This window comes from Anolis carolinensis, unplaced genomic scaffold (assembly GCF_035594765.1).
Source record: "Anolis carolinensis isolate JA03-04 unplaced genomic scaffold, rAnoCar3.1.pri scaffold_9, whole genome shotgun sequence".
Classification (NCBI taxonomy): Eukaryota; Metazoa; Chordata; class Lepidosauria; order Squamata; family Dactyloidae; genus Anolis; species Anolis carolinensis.
The window spans coordinates 5,677,603-5,695,017 of NW_026943820.1; the positions used below are offsets into that span (position 1 = coordinate 5,677,603).

Here is a 17,415-nt window from a genome sequence, read left to right on the forward strand (position 1 = left end):
TAAAAAAAATGAAAGGCTGGTCTTGCTAATCTCCCAAACGAATAGAGTAGTTCAGAAATGTATATAAGGATCCCATGTCTTTGGATTCTTGCTCTGCGGCCTATGAACTGCTGCTGTTGAAGAGACATGGGACTAGGCCGCTCCACAGCATGCCGCATTTTTTTTGGGGGGGGGGCATGCTTAGGGGCTCCTCCAGTCACTTTGTACGGTGATAGGAAGACTAGGGGTTCCCCAGCCCCTTCCTGTTCTTTGGAGGCTTTAGCAGTTCGTTAATTTATTAGCAGATCCCAAAGTCACTTTTTGAAGACCTTGAAGCCTTATTGAGGTTGTCAGGAAAAGCCCCTTGCCAAATACCAAAGTGGCTTCTGGGATGGGGGGCAGTGTAATAGAGGAGGCTGTATTCATTTCTGATGCTGCTGAATTCAAAACACCCCTCCTGGCTGCCCCTTGGGTGGCTCTTTTGGCACAAGGTGCTTTTCCCTTTTCTACGTCAGTGGTCGGATCGCTTGTTGATGCTCCCTTGTGCCCCCCCCCCCCCATTAATTTGCGCACATGGAATTACCCATCAGAGAGAGCAGGAGCAAGAATGCTACCAGAGCTGCTCTCTGTGTATGTTACTCACTTGAGCTGCCTTTCTGCTGACCTGGTTTTCCAACCATGCATTGCTGAGAAGTAGGCTTTCATTTTCCCACATTGCTCCCTTCAGAGAGTTCACTGCTGCTTGTGCAGTTTCCTTTTCTCCCTAGAATGGAAATTAATATTCTTGGTTTTCCTCCCAGAAAGCAGGGGTAGCAGTGCTTCCCCTGTTTCACCGCTTGCCCTGGCTTTGCCCTCTCTGGCTTTGTGGTAGGATTGGTGCCTCAGCTGAAGTCTTGCCGCCTTTGCTGGTGCCAAACAGCCTCACTGTTCTTTGGCGCCTTCTTCCTCCAATGGCAGGGGCTCCTACTTGGGGAAAAGCGGGGCCACACCAGGCTTCACATTGCTCTAGTCCTGGAGTGTGTGAACTGTGGCCCAACTCCAGGGCTGAGCCTGAATGGTACCTGGTTTGAAGTCTCATGATGTGCTGGGACCTATGGCTTTCCCCATTCCCTCTTTGCTCTTTGGATGGGGGCAAGATGATGCTTCAGAGGTACTTTGGTTTTGTCTGGTATGCAGAAATAAAATAATTAACCCCCCAAAAATCACCCCAAAAGAAAAAAAAAGAAGAAGAAAAAGCAGCTGGAAGTGTTTCATGAAGCCAAAAAGCAAATCCCCTTGAGAATGAGATGCTAATTACACAGATAATTAATCCAACAGATGTTGCTCATTTCTGGTAGAGATCATGCTGGTTAAGCAGGCATCTTGCTTTCTGCTCACAGGGCCTCAACTTGCATCTTTTTTTACCGTTTTCAGAAGAGCAGGAATGCCCAGGACGAGAGTGCGGGTTGCCCAGCAGGCATCTATGGTATCCCTGCATTTCCCCTCCTCCATCAAACTAAGCAAATGCAGCCCTCTCTCCACAAACCCCTGTCAGTATATTTCCTGGGTCACTGCTGAAATGGCTGTCTCCACATGAGAGTCATCAAATCTGATGTTAACAGTTCCTTGATTGGGGTCAGCATCCTTGGCCCCTTTCAGAAACCAACTTTGATTTTTCAGCACCACCAGTAAAGCCTAGATGTATAGAAGAGATGGTACAGCTTCCAAAGTCCTCCGTGCCTCTGTATAGGCTTCCTGCATCCTACAAAGTCCCTTTTTTTATTCAAAAGGATTCCGCTAGATCAAAGAAGAAGTTCCCATGTCCTCCTCCACAAGTGACCCCAGCTCAGTTTCTCTTCCCATCCTGGATCTTGACACTATCTTGGACGCTCTACAGTCTTTGATGCCTTGATTCAAATTCTGCATCCATCTTTCACTTCCCTGTATCCAAGGTCACTATTTCAAAAAGACCAACAGCCCCTTGAATACTGAGCATGCCATCAACCCTGGTCCCCATGTGCAAATCATGGCTTCATTCTCCGAGAGAGACGAGGAGAAAGCAGGATCCCATGGTTCCATCCCACCAGGTGATTTTTCTTACCTTCAGCCTCAGGTTTCTTCAGTTTTTATCATACCATCTCGAGGTGTATAAATTCAGCCTCATCATCTCACCATACAGATTGGTCCTGGTTTGGGATATTTTGAATCTCTGCTTTTGATCCCATTTTTAAAATGGGACAAGCCCACATTCCTCCATCATTCCCAATACTTCTTTCTCTTCTCAAGGTCTCCTGTAATTCCTGGAACATATGCTGTCTTTGATCCTGTCTACTCCTTTTGAAATTTGCAGAGCAGGAAGGAGGGTCTTTGCCGCCCCTCTAGACCAAGGGCTGTAGATTCAGCCCGAGCTCTTATTTCAAGAACCTCATGAAAGATATAATGGAACTGGGCTGGATTGCCAGAGTGAGGACGAGCATGGGAGGAGGCAGGAGAAAGAAATATGGTCCAGGGCACTCAGGTATTGCTTGGGGTCCTGGCACCTCCTGTAAATCATGGTTCCTGTGTTTGATTCAGCATAATTGATGTGGCCTCCTTGCCCACAGCTGATGGGGATTATATCAGCTTGGTTTAACAACCTCATTTTCGACTCCCAGTGCCCCTTGTTTTAATGTGTTTCAGTTAATGAGGTAGAAGAGTGGACGAGGTTTTGCCATTTATCCTCAGCTGGCGGAGGTAGTTTTGAGGCTCTGTTGGCATAGAGATCACCACTCCTGGGCCTTACAGGAGCCTTTGCTTCTCATCCGGAGGGGCATTGTGTTGGGCTCTGTGCAGGTTCCCTGGCAGGGTGAAGGGATCCCCAAGACCCCGCTCCATCACTTCTGATCAGCCCTTTGTGTTGAAGGGTTCGGACCTGCGTGACTTATTTTGTCAGGTGGAGGAGCCACTGGTGGTGGGGATGGGCTTTGGCTCTGCCTTGAGGGATGGAAGCAACTACTTTGTGCCAGAGCCAGGGGCCAAGTATGGCACCCCTTTGGTATCCCCCTTGGCTGAGTGGGTTTCCGGTATCCCGGCGCCACTTAGTGTACTTTTTCCTGTATGGCAGCGGCTGCAGGTGGAAAGAATGGACACCCCCTCCTCTGTTTAGCATTCTGGTGTGAAGTGCCTATAAATAGTTAAGCCGCCTGTTATCTAAGCCCTGGCCGTGTGCCAGGCCTTGGCATCAGCTGGCTGCCAGCACAGCCGCCGCTGCCTCCAAGGCCTGCCTGTTTCAGGGCTCCTAGAGGCAAAGCTGCCGTTGGTTTAAGCAGGAATTAAATAATTACCAAGCTTTAGCTCTCCCCACCTTCTGTGAATTGATGCTATAAATTGTCCGCCTGCTTGCATTTCATGTGAATTATGTCATATGTGATCCCCTTTGATTTTGACATGCCTCCGTTTGTGAATACATGAGCCTTTGAAAGGATTGTGGTTAGCCTGGGGGTGCTGGGTGTGGAACAAGCAGAAGGCTCTCCTCTGTCTGCGGCAGCCAAGCGCCTGGTCGGGAAAGTGCTTGCTGCAGCTGGGCACATGAGAGGCTTGGAGGCCTGGCGGGACTCTGAGTGCTGTTCAGTGGCTCTCAGCCACTTGAAGCGCCTCTGAAATCCCACGATCAAGGCAGATCTGGACTGCTGTGGTTGTGCGGATAAACCACGGTTTGTGGGAAGCCAGCCCTGAGTTTGTGGGGTGATGAGCAATTACAGAGAAGCAGGGAGAATGGTGACCACTCAGGGGAAGCGATTCCTCTGGAAGGTGAAGCAATGGCAGCCCAGCAGGCTCTTTGGCCTAGACTGCAGCACTATAGCATTGTTCCTGAAATGCACCATCATATTGACCTTGTCGAACTTTCATGAGCTGCTGCCTCACAAGCATTTGACTCCCCTGCTTAGCTGGGTCTCCATTGCTTGTCTTTGGGGCACATAAGTCTGGCTTCCCTGCATCTCTGGAAGCACTGGTCTGTTGGCTTCTCCAGCCCCTCCTTATCCAATCAAATGCTCTTGAATCCACTTCCTTTCCCATTCTGGAGTGCTTCCTCTTTGTGCTTCTGAGCTGAGAGCATAGGCTGGTCTGTTTCTCAAGCAGCTGGTTTCCTGTGAGTTGGGTTGGGCTGTATAGCTGGTATCTTACTACAACAACAACAACAACAACAACAACAACAACAACAACAACTCCTCAGGGCAGCTTCCAACAAATAAAATAAAGCGAAATGGCAAACATTCAATGCAGTGTGCAAATAACAATAAACAAACAAAACAATCAATTAAAATTAATAGTTAAAATAGACAGTTAATATCACCAAATCAAACAATCTAGTAGTAGTAGTAGTTCTACTACTATTGTTATTATTTTGTCCCATCTTTCCCCCAATAATGGGATGATTTTTACATGTTACATTTCAGTACAAATCAAAAACATTCAGTAATATATGTGTGTGTTACTTTAAAAGAAAACAAACTGTAGACTTAAAATAATGTGCACTCCTGAAAAGGTAACTCAAAACGTCACTGCCCAGGTCACAGGAGGGTGGTGAATGTGGCATAAGGAGGACCAGGGCTCATTTGCTGAAGGGGAAGCCTGCCCTGAGCCCAAAGCAAGGCCCTGCCATCCACACCTCTCCTTCCTCTTCAGGCACCATGTTCTCATCATCTATAATTAGCCAGCACAAGTTATTTATTACCTGGAGTCATCTAGGCAGAGTTGTGCCAGGTTCTCTTTGTGGATCAGGCAGCCTTTGTAGCAGATGGGGTAGGGGTGGGGCTGATATGTTGATATGTGGCAAGCTTATGCCAATGCCCCCTGCACATTGCGACAGCAGCAAGCCTTTGGAGGAAGCCGGTAGACTACAGTTTCATATAGGAAACCTCCCCTTGGAGAAATATATGTATGTTGTGCTTTCTAAGATATGTTCTAGACTCCAAAGCCTTGGGGCTTTGAAAATGTCAACATGTGTCTTTTCCTCCTATTATTTTGAATGTATTTCCCTTGTTTGTTCCTGCTGACTCCAGCTGGCTTTAAAAAATTTTTTTATTGATAGAAATATATATTACAATGTTATAAAATGAGGATATCAGCGACAGGAAAAGGGCTTAAAAATAGGGACAACTATCACCTAGAGGGAGGGGAAATTTTCTAGAGATGTAAGGTACAACATGGGATGGAAAGAAGGGAAAGGAAAATGAGGGGGATTTTATTGACCTCCAGTCTTTTTCATCATGGTTAAAAAGTCTTTGTTTTGTCTCTTACTAATTTACGAGTCTCCCATTTGCCCTTTCTCCAAGTGTGAACAGTTTTTCTATATATTTTCCTTATATTATATTATCATTTTCATATTCTCTTGTTTCAAATAAGCTTTAAATGGTGACCAGTCTGTTATTTTTTTTGTACTGCCTTGGTGGTTAGTTAATAGTTGAGTCAGATTGTCCATACTCATTATATTAGCTATTTTCAGTAGCTATTTATCTATTGATGGAACTTCTTTTTCTCCAATTTCTTGCATAGATTATTCTAGCTGCCATCACAAAATAATTAAACAATATGTCTTTATTTTTATATAGCTCCATATCCTTCATGCCCTGTAGGAAATAATCCAGATTCAATTGAATTTTTATTTCCAGTATTTTCTGAATTCTTTCTTGTATTTTCTTCCAATAATTGTTGGCTACTTTACAAGACCACCACATGTGGTAGAAAGTACCCACATGTGCTTCACATTTCCAGCATTTGTCTTGTGTATTTTTATAGCATTTTGCCAGCTTTTGGGTGATTATATGCCACTGGTACATCATTTTGAACCAGTTTTCTTTCAAGACTCCAGCTGGCTTTTTGACCTTTTGGCTCTGAGCTTCTGTCTCCTGCCCTTGTGTTTGTATCAGAGGCGGGTTTTCTGCAGAAGGCATCTCCTGTTCAGTCTGGCCATGAGCACGGGTCCATTGGATGGGTTTGTGGGTGGCTTCTTCAGAGAGGCCACGTCCTGAGTCTCATGAGGAGCAAACTAAAAGTCCTCTTTCCCACTGAGGCCAAGGAAATGATGCTCCAGGTTGAGGGGCCTTGCTCTTAGCACCATCCCAGAGGCCCTCCCCTTTGGTGCATGGGTTGGAGAGACCTGGTGCGGCTCCTGCCCATGATGGATGAACGGCTGCCGAGGGCTGCTGCTGTGGGGCTGGGGAGCTGCCTCCTTTCTCTTGCCCCTCCTGCTTAGCTGCCACTGTCCCCAGAGAGGTGGCCGTCTATCCTCCCCAGCCATCTGCGGTGGCATAGCTTCCTTGTTAAGGAGGAATTCATTTTGCTGTCCTGCGAAGCTGAAGCCAGTCTCTGGCCTCCCTCTGGGTTTGCGCCCCTCCTCATTAAGCTTGGTTGGGGCTATTGATTGGGCATTTGTGTTTGGAAGAGTCTTACTTACTCCATGCATTATCTTGACAGATTGATCAGATCTGATTGAGAACCTCTTAAAGGAACGAACAGCTGTAATGGGAAAGTTGGACTCTGTCATCCGTTAGGGTGATTCTGGGAGCGAGAGGAACAAGGCTGACATCTTGGAGCAATTGTATTTACAATTAACATGGCTGAAAACGATTGCCTCTATTGATCCCCCCTTCCTGCAATTACAGCCCCATTGTTTACATTCCAGCACTTCAGTTATAAAAAGGAAATTCAATAATTATTGCATTATTTAAAGTTAAAGTGCCACAGAGTTTGCTGGCTGTGCTTGCTGGTTGATTTAGCGTTCAGTAAAATCTATGCTGAGCTTTCCATCTTTAGGCTGAGCTATATTGGCTTTTAATGAGGCTTCAAGGGTGGAGCAGAAGCCCACCTGCTGGCTGGATGGTGTCTTTTTTATATAAAAAATATTTATGGTGAAATCTAAAAGAGATCCAAAACAGCCCGTGGGACAGGAGGGTTTCATGGCCAGCCATTTGTTTAATGCGGGGGACCGCTCTGGACTGGCTAGAATTCCTACCCTGCAAATGGGGGCGGGTGAGCAGAGATAGGGAGGGAGGACCTCAAAGAAAACGACTCTCTAGTTTGGAGGAAGGATTCACAGGTGCGCACAGCAGCAGCAGGCGGTTTCGTCACTGCCCTTTTGTCCACCCCTTCTTCCCCTGTAGCTTCCCTTGGAGACCAGGTTGCCTGAGGCTGCTCCGTGGGCAGGTGAATAGTTCCTCCAGGGATGAAAGACAGTCCAAACCCTTATGAAATGGACCTCAAGTCTCCTGGAACAATTTGCAGGCAAGCATTGTATGCTTACTTCAGCTAGAATCCATGTGGCTCGGAGGAAAATGGTTTATTTGTGTGTGTGTGTTAATTATGGCCTTCAGTCAGCAAACAGTTTCTGCCAGGGGCTCTAGGGAACATTGTGTGGGAATGTGCCTCCAAACCTCCTGAGAGCTTAGGGCAACCCCAGAGGTTTTTTTAGACAAAGGCTCCTCAGAGTTATTTTTGCAAGGAGTTCCTTCCTCTGACATGCAGCCTACAGCACTCAGTGTTGACTGATGCTCTCCCATTCAAGGCCTAAGCAAAGTCGATCTTGCTTAGTTCCCAAGATCAAACAGGATCTGGTGCCTGTAGGGTCTTTGTGCCCTGCTACAGAGCTTTATACCTTGGGAAGTTTCTGAAGTGCCCTGTTTGAGTTTCACGGAGGATTTTTCTGTTGGCTCTGAGATTCTTCCTTTGTGGAGCATTTGCCGCAAGCAGAACCCCCTGTAAAAGTTGGTCTTAACTGGAAAGTGTTGAGAACCTGGGGGATGGGGTGTCACTGCTAGTCAGAGTTGCAAAAGACACTCTTGAGGTGCTTCTCACCCCCAGTTGCCCATTCAAGGTGGAGAAACGCCATCAAGGAAGCCACATCTGCTGTCCTGAGTCTGCAAGATTAGAGCAGAACTCTTGAGGACATGGAGGTCTCTTGTTTGTGGGCTCGACTTGATGGCTAGTGATAGCAATGACAACAAAAGACACTTTGCCCTTCCCCAGCATTCCCATTCCTGCCCTGTTCCTCCTGCTTGCTTACTTCTGTTCTTCAGGATTGACCAAAGTCTAGTTTGAGCAAGAGCAGCCTCTGTAGTTATTTTAGCATTTTGGGTGGGAAAACACCTTTCCACTTCACTGGCAATAAAAATGCAAGTCTAATAAATTAAATGGTCATGCGTTTGCTGTCCTCCCATGACACCAGAACTCAGCTGTAAGAAGAGGCTTGTGAAGTTGGCTCTGCTGTACCTTTCACTCTTCTTCCTCTCCTGCCCTGTGACTGTCTGGATGAGGGTGAACACATTGAAATTGAATCCAGGCAAGACAGAGGTGCTCCTGGTCAGTTGTAAAGCCGAACAGGGTATAGGGTTACAGCCTGTGCTGGCTGGGTTTACTAACTCCCTGAAGACACAGGTTTGCAGCTTGGGAGTTCTTCTGGACTCATTGCTGAGTTTCACAGATGGCTAGAGGGGTTTTTGCACAATTAAAGCTTGTGTGTCAGTTGCGCCCATACCTTGGTCATGGTAGTCCATACTCTAGTTACATCCCAAATAGACTACTGCAGTGTGCTCTATGTGGGGTTGCCTTTGAAGACTGTTTGGAAGCTCCAAGTGGTCCAACGGGTGGCAGCCAGATTGCCCACCAGAGCGGGGTACAAGGAGCATACAACCCCCCTGTCACACCAGCTCCACTGGCTGCCAGTCTGCTACCAAGCACAGTCCAAAGTGCTGGTTTTAGCCTATAAAGCCCTAAACAGTTCCAGCCCAGCTTACCTGTTTGAACTAATCTCCCTCTATGAACCATCTTGGAGGTTAAGATCATCCAGGGAGATCCTGCTCTCGGTCTCATCTCCTTCGCAGGTGCGACTGATAGGGACAAGAGACAAGGCCTTCTCAGTGGTGGCCCCTCACCTATGGAACTCCCCCACAACAAAATCAGATCAACCCCTTCTCTCCCTACCTTCAGGAAAAACCTTAAGACGTGGTTGAGTAATGACAAGTAATCAGAGCAGTGCAATAAGTAACCATGAATCAAAGTTTTTGATGAATGGAACGGCCTGGTATTATTATTTGGATGGTGTGATTTTAATTGTTGTTAGTATAATTTATGTTTTAATTGTTTTGTTTTTAATGGTAACTGTTATTTTAATATGTGTGTGTATGGCATCAAATTTGTTGCCTGTTGTAAGGCCGCCTTGAGTTCCCTCCGGGGTGAGAAGGACAGGGTATAAATATGGTAAATAAATAAATAAATTCTCCCTCTGGGTTGCCCTCCTGAGTCATGTTCCCTTGCCCTTCTTGTCCCTTTGGCAGTAACAGTGGCTCAACATGGCCTTTCCAGGGTCAGGGGTTGAGTGTCTGTCCTTTCCTCATGGCTCTCTTCCTGAATAACCTTCTCAGAGATTCTTCTTTCCTGGAGATTGATCCTTAACTCATTGCTTGTCGTACTTAACCCGGTCATTTGGTGTAAGACGCTCTATATTTGGTCGCCTCTGTCACCTGGCCACCGTGGTCCTGGCTGGGCAAGTGCCAATTCCCTGGAAGAATCTCTGAGCGGGGGAGGTTTCTATCATAGTATGTCTCTCTCTGTTTTTCGGCTTTAAAGGTGACGCTTTGCCTCTCCGTGATCAATATTTTACATTCCATGCATGAAGAACCAGATGTAGGAAGCTTCCTGCTATTGGTGGCTCAGGCAGGGCCAGGCTGAGATGTCGTGCCAGCCAAGATTTATGCAATACAGTGTTCCCTCACTACTTCGTAGTTTGCTTTTCGCAGATTCGCTGTTTTGCGGTTTTTCAATAAACTCTAAAAGAATATTATAAATCATAAAAAATTACAATTTACAGCCTAAGGAAGGGAGGAAGGAGAAGCTGAAGGGAGAGAAAAGGAGCCCAAGTAGCAACGGGAGGAGAAGGAGGTGATTTATCAACACACGATTGGTTGATAAAGACTTAAAATAGTGTATAACTACTAAAATAATGAATAAATATAGCGTCCCTACTTGGCGGATTTTCACTTATTGCGGGTGGTCCTGGAACGTAACCCCCGCGGTAAGTGAGGGAATACTGTAAATCATTGTGCCCCATCAGAAGTTCATGAGCTTTTCTTAGTAACCAGGAAAAGTCTTCTGTTCTTGGGACTTTTTGCTTGGTGGGTTTGTTTGGAGTACCTTTGGCCATGTGAGTTGGGAGCAGCATCTTTGTAGACTGGGCAAACTTCCTAATGTGCCAGCTGGGAATTACATGTTTCTTCTGTGAGCCATATTTGGATACAGGGACTTGCATTACTAGCATTTAGTGAGCAGAGAGCTATGTCTTACTAAGTTGGATGCTGTTGAATAATTTGTAGCTGTGATGGAGAAGCATGCTGCTGAGGTGGCTGGCCAGACGGGGCTCTCCGTAGATTTGTGCCAGCTGATGGGGACGAGTGCAGCATCTCTGAGTCTCAGAACAACAAAAACTGCTAGGTAGCAGCCTTACCTTTCCTTTCCCTGCTCCTGGCTCAGTTTAACCTTTGGGGTGTGCTTCCAGGGTCCCTTCATGCCCAGCTCTCTGAGGGAGAGCCTGGAATTGGCATTCAGCCTCTGTGGCCAGGTGGATAGGCACTACTTGTTCCAAAGGGGAGCAGGGTTGAGCTCAACCAAGTTTCCAGAGGCATTTCAGGGTTCCCAAACCAAGGTGTGTGCAAGCTACTTTATTTTTCTCCAGATGTAAAAACTGAACTCAGCCCCATGTAAACACCTGCCACAATCACTTAGCCTTTAATGTGTCCAAATACCCTGTGTGTGCTGCAGCTGGAAACATGGTTCTCATTCAGGATTACCTTACTAGCCATTTCATTCAGAGAGAGAGAGAGAGAGAGAGAGAGAGAGAGAGAGAGAGAGAGAGAGAGAGAGAGAGAGAGAGAGAGAGACCCGGAAAACCACAAGGACAACAACCCCCTCCCCAAATCCTTTTAAAAAGCATTAAAAAAGTAAAATAATTTACCCGGTTGGCATTTCCCTTCTGCCGGCCCTCTCCTGGTGCTTAGGAGTGACAAGCCAGGAGAAGGTGGGGAGGAAAATCGCACCCCTCCCCCCCACGTGTCATTCCTAAGTGCCAGGAGAAGGCTAACAGAAGGGAAATGCCGGCTGGGTAAGTTATTTTACTTTTTTGATGCTTTTTAGGAGTTTGGGGAGGGGGTTATGGTGTCTGGGTGTTCTCCTGGGAGGTACCGGGACAACATCTGGACACCCAACTGCAAAAGTGTGGGCTTTTTCAGCAGGTGTGCGGACTACAGTCCGCCCCAGTTTTTTTTAACCCGGCTTGAAGCAGATTTCTCCGCTGTGTGGAAGCGCCCAAAGACAAGGTTCCTGTGGTGTCTTGGGATATGACTTGTTGTCATCTTTAAAGTGCTTCAGTTAGGGCTTCTCTCTTGTTTTTTAGGATCCTGCTGGTGGGGGGGGACTTCCTGGGGTACTCATGGTTCTAGAAGGAGCTCCTGCCTTTCCCCTGGGGCTCCCTCATTTACTCTGCCCAGGAAGGCCCGAGTGTTGACCACTTGTTCCGTTTCCGCAGCACCTTCAGCACCACGAGAGCGGCATCGAAGGAGAAGGCTGCTACTACCACTGCATCCTCTGCAACTACTCCACCAAGGCCAAATTGAACCTCATTCAGCATGTGCGCTCCATGAAGCACCAGCGCAGCGAAAGCCTCCGGAAGCTGCAACGCCTGCAGAAGGGCCTCCCGGAGGAAGAGGAGGAGCTGGGCCAGATCTTCACCATCCAGAAGTGCCCTGTGCCTGATGCGGGTGAGTGGCCTGGGGCCTCTTTTCCACTTTCACAAGGATGCCTACGGATAGGTGTTTTTTTCCTCAGCCCCATTTTATTCCTCCCCATTTGCTATTTGTTCCAGTTAGAATGTACTTTAAATGTGACTTTCCTGCTTCTTGGCAGGCGGTTGGACTGGATGGCCCATGAGGTCTCTTCCAACTCTATGATTCTATGATTCTAGATCTATCCTTTCCCCTCAGAATAGGACACGCATCCCTTCTCCTCCCCTCCCCACAACAGTCAGCTGAGAGACAGAGAGAGTGGCTCCAGGTCAGTTGATGAGTGGCTTGGGGGAGTGGGGACTGGAGCCGAATTCTCCAAGGCCTGCTCCTTGTGGTCACACTGGCTAGGAAATGTAGTCCTGCCTCAGCAGTATGAATCCTGCCCTTGTTTCCCTTTAATTCCCTCATTCATGTTTTCTTATACTGACCTTTACTTGGCACTTTAGGCTTTTTTCAGTGTACTGTTTTGACACAGAAATCCGCTTTTTGCCAGGAAGAGAGGGAAGTCGGTGTCTGACGGTGTCTCTAGTATTCCATTCTTGGGCAAGTAGTGGAGACTCCCAGGTGGAACTTGTTTGGGCAGAGGCCCAGGGCAGATTGGAGCATCTTCCTGGGAGAAGAGTAGCATTGCCCAGGCCCCCCATTGAAGCTCTGCATGCTTCCTTTCTGCCAGCCTCTCCATTTAGACTGGCACTTCATTGGTTGTGGCAGACATGTATTTTGATAGGGCTTTTAATATGGTTCAGACCAGTGTTTTTAATAGGATTGCTCATTTATTTTTTAAATATATTTTTGTATGAATGTCTTTTTAGTAGCACATTGTTTAATCTTTTTTAGAAGATGCCTTATGTTCTGCAACAGAAGAAAGGCAGGAAAACAAGTAAATATAGGAAGGGTGGACAGACAGACAGACAGACATAGGGGCTCTGCTCTCTGCAAGTCCCTCTGTTCCCGTCTGGCAGAATAGGGTTGAGCTTTCAGCTCTTTGTATCTTAGTCACGGAGAGCCCATCTACGGTGTTTGTGGAGAAGGAGGGGGTGCAGAGGGTAATGAGGAGTGTGGCATCTTCAGGAGGGCAGAGGAATTGCCCCCTCCCCCAGGACTTTCTGTATATATTTCAGGTTTCAATATTAATGTCAAAAATACGTAGAATAATAATAAAAATAATAATGATATACTTTATTTGTGCTACATTAGAAGAGTAAAGACAAATATCACTTAGGTAAAAAAACCATTAAATATTAAATAACCAAATAAAATAAAATAAAATTGCACACAGCTATTCAGAACACAAGGCACCCCACAGCTTCACAGGGCCTTGGCTATGTTATTCATGCATCCCATGGCTGCCTTCTTCAGTCAAATGTGACCTAGCATACATCTGCCCAAGGGTTAGTTTCTTTAAGCTCAGTCTGGGTAGATTGTCTTGGGTGGTGTATTGTGGCCCCATTTGTGTTTGAATCCTCCCCCAAGAGGCAAGCACTGAGGAGTAACAATGTGCTCTAGGAAAAGGGGAAAGCTCTTTGGGCCGCTTTTTTTTGTTCCTGGCAAGAATGGATCACTCCCCCCACACTCTGTCCATAAGGGGCAGTGAGGGGGGCAACTGTGTTTGATTCTCTTTGGAGGGGTTCCCAGTGAAGCAAGGGAAATTGCATCAGGACAGGAAGAGCAGGGTTGCTTCCCTTTTCCTTTGGTTGAAAGCCATGGCCGCCCTTTCTGTGTGCCTCTGGAAGGCAAGAGCTGTAAACACCCCCGTCACCCTCTCTCCCAAAGCCATGGCTTAATGAGAGCCCCCCACCCTGTCCCTTGGAAAAGCCCGGCGGGAAGGATGTGGTTAGCGGGATGGTGGCAGGAAGGGTGCAGGCAGCGCTCTGAAACGTGGCAGCGGGAATCTCATAAACCCTTGGCTTGCTCCCTTTACCAGACACTTGTCATCAGCCGCGGCTCATGGCTTTCATTAAGCAACAAGAGAGGAAGCTCTGGTTGCTGACTCGTTCCAGAATGTTTTCCTTGTTCGGCGGAGGCCTCCTAAGCCCAGGAGGAGCCGACAGCTGCCCAGCTGCCTGACATGCCGCCAGGACTCTTGGCAGGGATTCGGGGTCCCTCTGCTGGTAGCTTCTTGCATGAAGTTCCTACCGTCTTGTTGCTGCTGCCAGACTGGGCTCTGGCTCTTTCTGGTGCTTTCCCTGGTGCAGCACAAGCTTGGCCTCTTGCCCCTGGTAGGTCTGCCTCCTTTCCCTAGACTTTCCTTGCGCTCTGACCAGCAACATCTGCTTTGGCCACAAAAACTGGAAACCACCAAAGACTTTGCATCGCTACACAGAAGTTGAATAAACAATGGTGTAGTGCCTTAGCCTTTCCTGGGTATCAGAGTCCGAATTCCCCCTCCCCAGGCCTTCCATTCAGAAGTGCTTTGGAGGACAAGTGGTGCCCACATCTGCATCTGGGGTACTTTGGCTGCTAATGCCAGCCGAGATACATGAGCAGGTCCAAGGGAAATGGTGACTGGACCACATGACACCCGAAGGAGGTTTTCTCTGAGCAGTGTCCCTTTGGTGCGGGCCAGGGCCCCATCTCCTCGTCTTGGTGGGACTCCCAGTGCACGGAGGGAGGGTCCCTGCCCCAGGCTAAGCAGGGCTTGGATTCCTCTCTAGCCCATTGGTTGCTTTGCTGTTGCCTTTGTGGCAGGACAATAGCATTAATTCCGGCATCGGGCCTCTGTTCTACTCGAGTGGTGCTGCCGCAGCCTCCCCTTATTTTCCAGGCCGGCTCCTAGGGGCTCCCTCTGCTCCTCCTCCTGCCTTCTCCCTGCCTTGGCTTCTGGGAGGTGGGAAAGGTTGGGCTCTTGGTCCCAGCGCGTGATGGATTCCTGTTAGGGGATCGGAGCCCCCCCCCTCCCCCGCCACTTGGATCCTTGTCCTGGTGGAGGGAAGCCCTGGGTGGGAAGAAACAGGGAAGGGGACACACAATAAATACAATAAGAATAAGAAGGGAGAGAGCGAAGTGCAAATGGCCAACCAGCCCCGAGGTCTGCAGGACTGGAAGTAAGTAAGGGCCCCTTCCATTTCTCCCCCCTCCCCCCATGGCCTCAAATGTGTTCAGTCTGGGAGGTGAAGCTTCCAGCATTTCAATGTATTAGAAGCTGCAAGGGAATGAAGGCAGCAACCAGGGAAATGCCTCACTGCTATATATTTTTTCTCTTATTTCCCCCCGACACACACTCTCCTCTCACCAAATCTCTTTCTAAAAATGCATTGTTAAATAAAATGGAATAGTAAGAGGGTGAATTGATGAGAGATCAGTCCAACAGAGCAGCTTCCAAGTTATAATTAAGGTTTTTCCATCGATGGAGGCCCTACACTTTTCAGGCTCTGTTCTTCCCAGCATCCTCCAACTCCCTGTAACAGTCAAAAGACTGGTATTTTCCCCCCTTGGAATGTACTCAGTCATGGACTTGCATATAAAAGTATCCAGTATTAATAATTTCTCAGCAAAGCTTTGGATTTCTTTAAATATGATGTCTAAATGAGTGGTTTGCTCTGGTCTCATGCATTCTTACTCAGAGGTACTTCATCCATTTCAGCTGATCGTCAAACCAATGTGTGCCAAGCTTAATTCATTGAGTTATACCTAATCAAATGGTTACATTTGAATTGTCCTAGCCATTAAAAACATCTTCTGAAATATTTCTATTAGAAATTAAGATACAAATTAAAATTAAAATACAATTTTGGTTTGCTGAAAAGAACTGTCCCAATCTATTGAGAATGTTGCCATATTTTTAGGGGAAAGCTCTGGTGAATTTTGTTTCCAAAAGCCCTCATCACATATTTTTTTAAAAAAGAAAAACGCCTTTCTCTCTCTATCTCTTTGAAAAGTCAAAATAATGTTCTTTGAAGCAACAGTAGAAATATTCCTTCTGTGTCTTTTCTCTCTCCCACCATATATATTATGGATAGATAATACTTAGTGTCATATAAACGACTGTGCTTTGTATTTTGTCTTCTTGTTTTGGGCACAATGTTAGCAAATCCTGACTGCGAGCTCTGTCTGCAGCATACAGAGCATTGTTGTGGCTGATGGCCACAGAGCACCGATTTTTCGTTGTCTGAGAGGATGCCCTTCTCTGGCTTCTGCTACGGAGGCCAGCCAAAGTGGACTCAAAAGCTTCTCAAGCCGTGTCTGTGTCTGCATGTGCTGGGGATTCATGCAGCGGACTAAACTGGACTGAACCAGTTGGCAGTCATTGGAGAGACTGCATGTGCCCGTGCAGAAGAGAGAGCGGCCCCTTCCCATGTGCGAAGGGGCCCAATCCCTTTCCTCGCCTGCGCTGGTTCTGGTGCTGCTGGGGGCCCTTCCCCGGCAGGGCAGTCATGCAGGCATAAATCCCGAAAGTTGCCAAGCGCGGAGCCCTAGTCTTGTGAGCATTAGAAGTGTCCTCTTTGCCAGAAAGGTCGTTCATAACTTGGCTGCACTGCTGATGTACAGTCAGTGATATTGATTGATTAATGTATAAAAAGCACCAAATGCATTTGCTTCTATGAAAGAGAATAAAGTGCAGGCGAGTCTCTCTTTATTTTCACCTCATCCCTTTGTTTGAAGGACGTTCCTTCCCCCACCCTCCTGCTTTTTTTTTGTTTTGTTGGCTTCATTTAAGGGGGATACAAAAAGCCAGTTTCTGCCAAGTAATGCGTTCACAAAAGAAACATTGATTCACATCAGTGTCGCTTGAGTTACCCTTGCGAAGAAGTGGTTCTTGCATTAACCCTTCTGTTCATCAAAGATGAACTAAGACACACAATTAGCTCTGGCGCTTTTTTCTCATCTCATCTCGGAGCGGGTTGCAGGAGAGGCATCTAATGGCTACAGAAGGCATCTATTGGCCTGGGAAGGCCTCCGTGTGGGGCAAATCCCTGCTCTCCCATCCGAGCTTCCCTTCCAAGGGGTATTTCTCTTTGGAGTCCTAACTGGGTTGCACCATCCAAGCTGGACTCCCCTTTTTAGGGGTCAGGGCTGGGCTTCTTTGGAGGACGCATCCCCATGTCGGGGCATGGCAGGCTCCTGGGGTGACTGCCATTCTTCCCCATGGAGCAGGCATCTCTTTGGCCCTTGGCATCCCTGCTGGGGCTGTCACTCGTTCCATGCTTTTCAGAGTTGAGCCCGGCCAGCCCCACAACATGTTTGAAAGACTCCCCCACACACATACACACAAACGCAATCTGCGGATGGTGAGGAGGGGGCGCCTGCTGCGCATGAACCTCTTCCTCCTCTTCTCTTTTACAGCACAGATTTCTCCTGGCCGAAGCCCAATGCATGCCTCTGATACAGGCACTTTGCCAGGGTCTTCGTGCCTCTGCCCCACTGACTAAGGGGCAGCACAAAAAGACACCCCTTTCCATTTATTCTTAAGCACTGTGGCTTTAGGGGAAGCATGCAGTAGCCAACCTACAGAGGACCATTTTCCTACTGAAGAGAGGAAAGTGCAGGAGAGAAAATGGCTGCTGGTTGCTGGAAGTAGAGGCTGTGGGAAATGAGTCAGATCTCCTCATAGCACCACTCCACATGTACACACATGCACATTTTGCTCCATTAATGAAGGCAGCGAGTGGCCTTGTGTTCCTTTGAATATCATGTTGGTAAAAGTAGG

The 17,415-nt window shown here is 47.5% G+C and overlaps 1 protein-coding gene across 3 annotated transcripts in view; it reads left to right on the forward strand.

Moving 5' to 3' along the window:
• The window catches only part of zfhx3 (zinc finger homeobox 3), a 124,622-nt gene that overhangs the window by 79,826 nt on the left and 27,381 nt on the right, over positions 1-17,415 (forward strand). For all 3 annotated transcript variants that reach the window (XM_008120614.3, XM_062961776.1, XM_062961777.1), the window contains one exon: positions 11,513-11,744. In XM_008120614.3, coding sequence (XP_008118821.1) covers positions 11,513-11,744 — 232 coding nt within the window. The remainder of the gene's footprint in view (positions 1-11,512; positions 11,745-17,415) is intronic.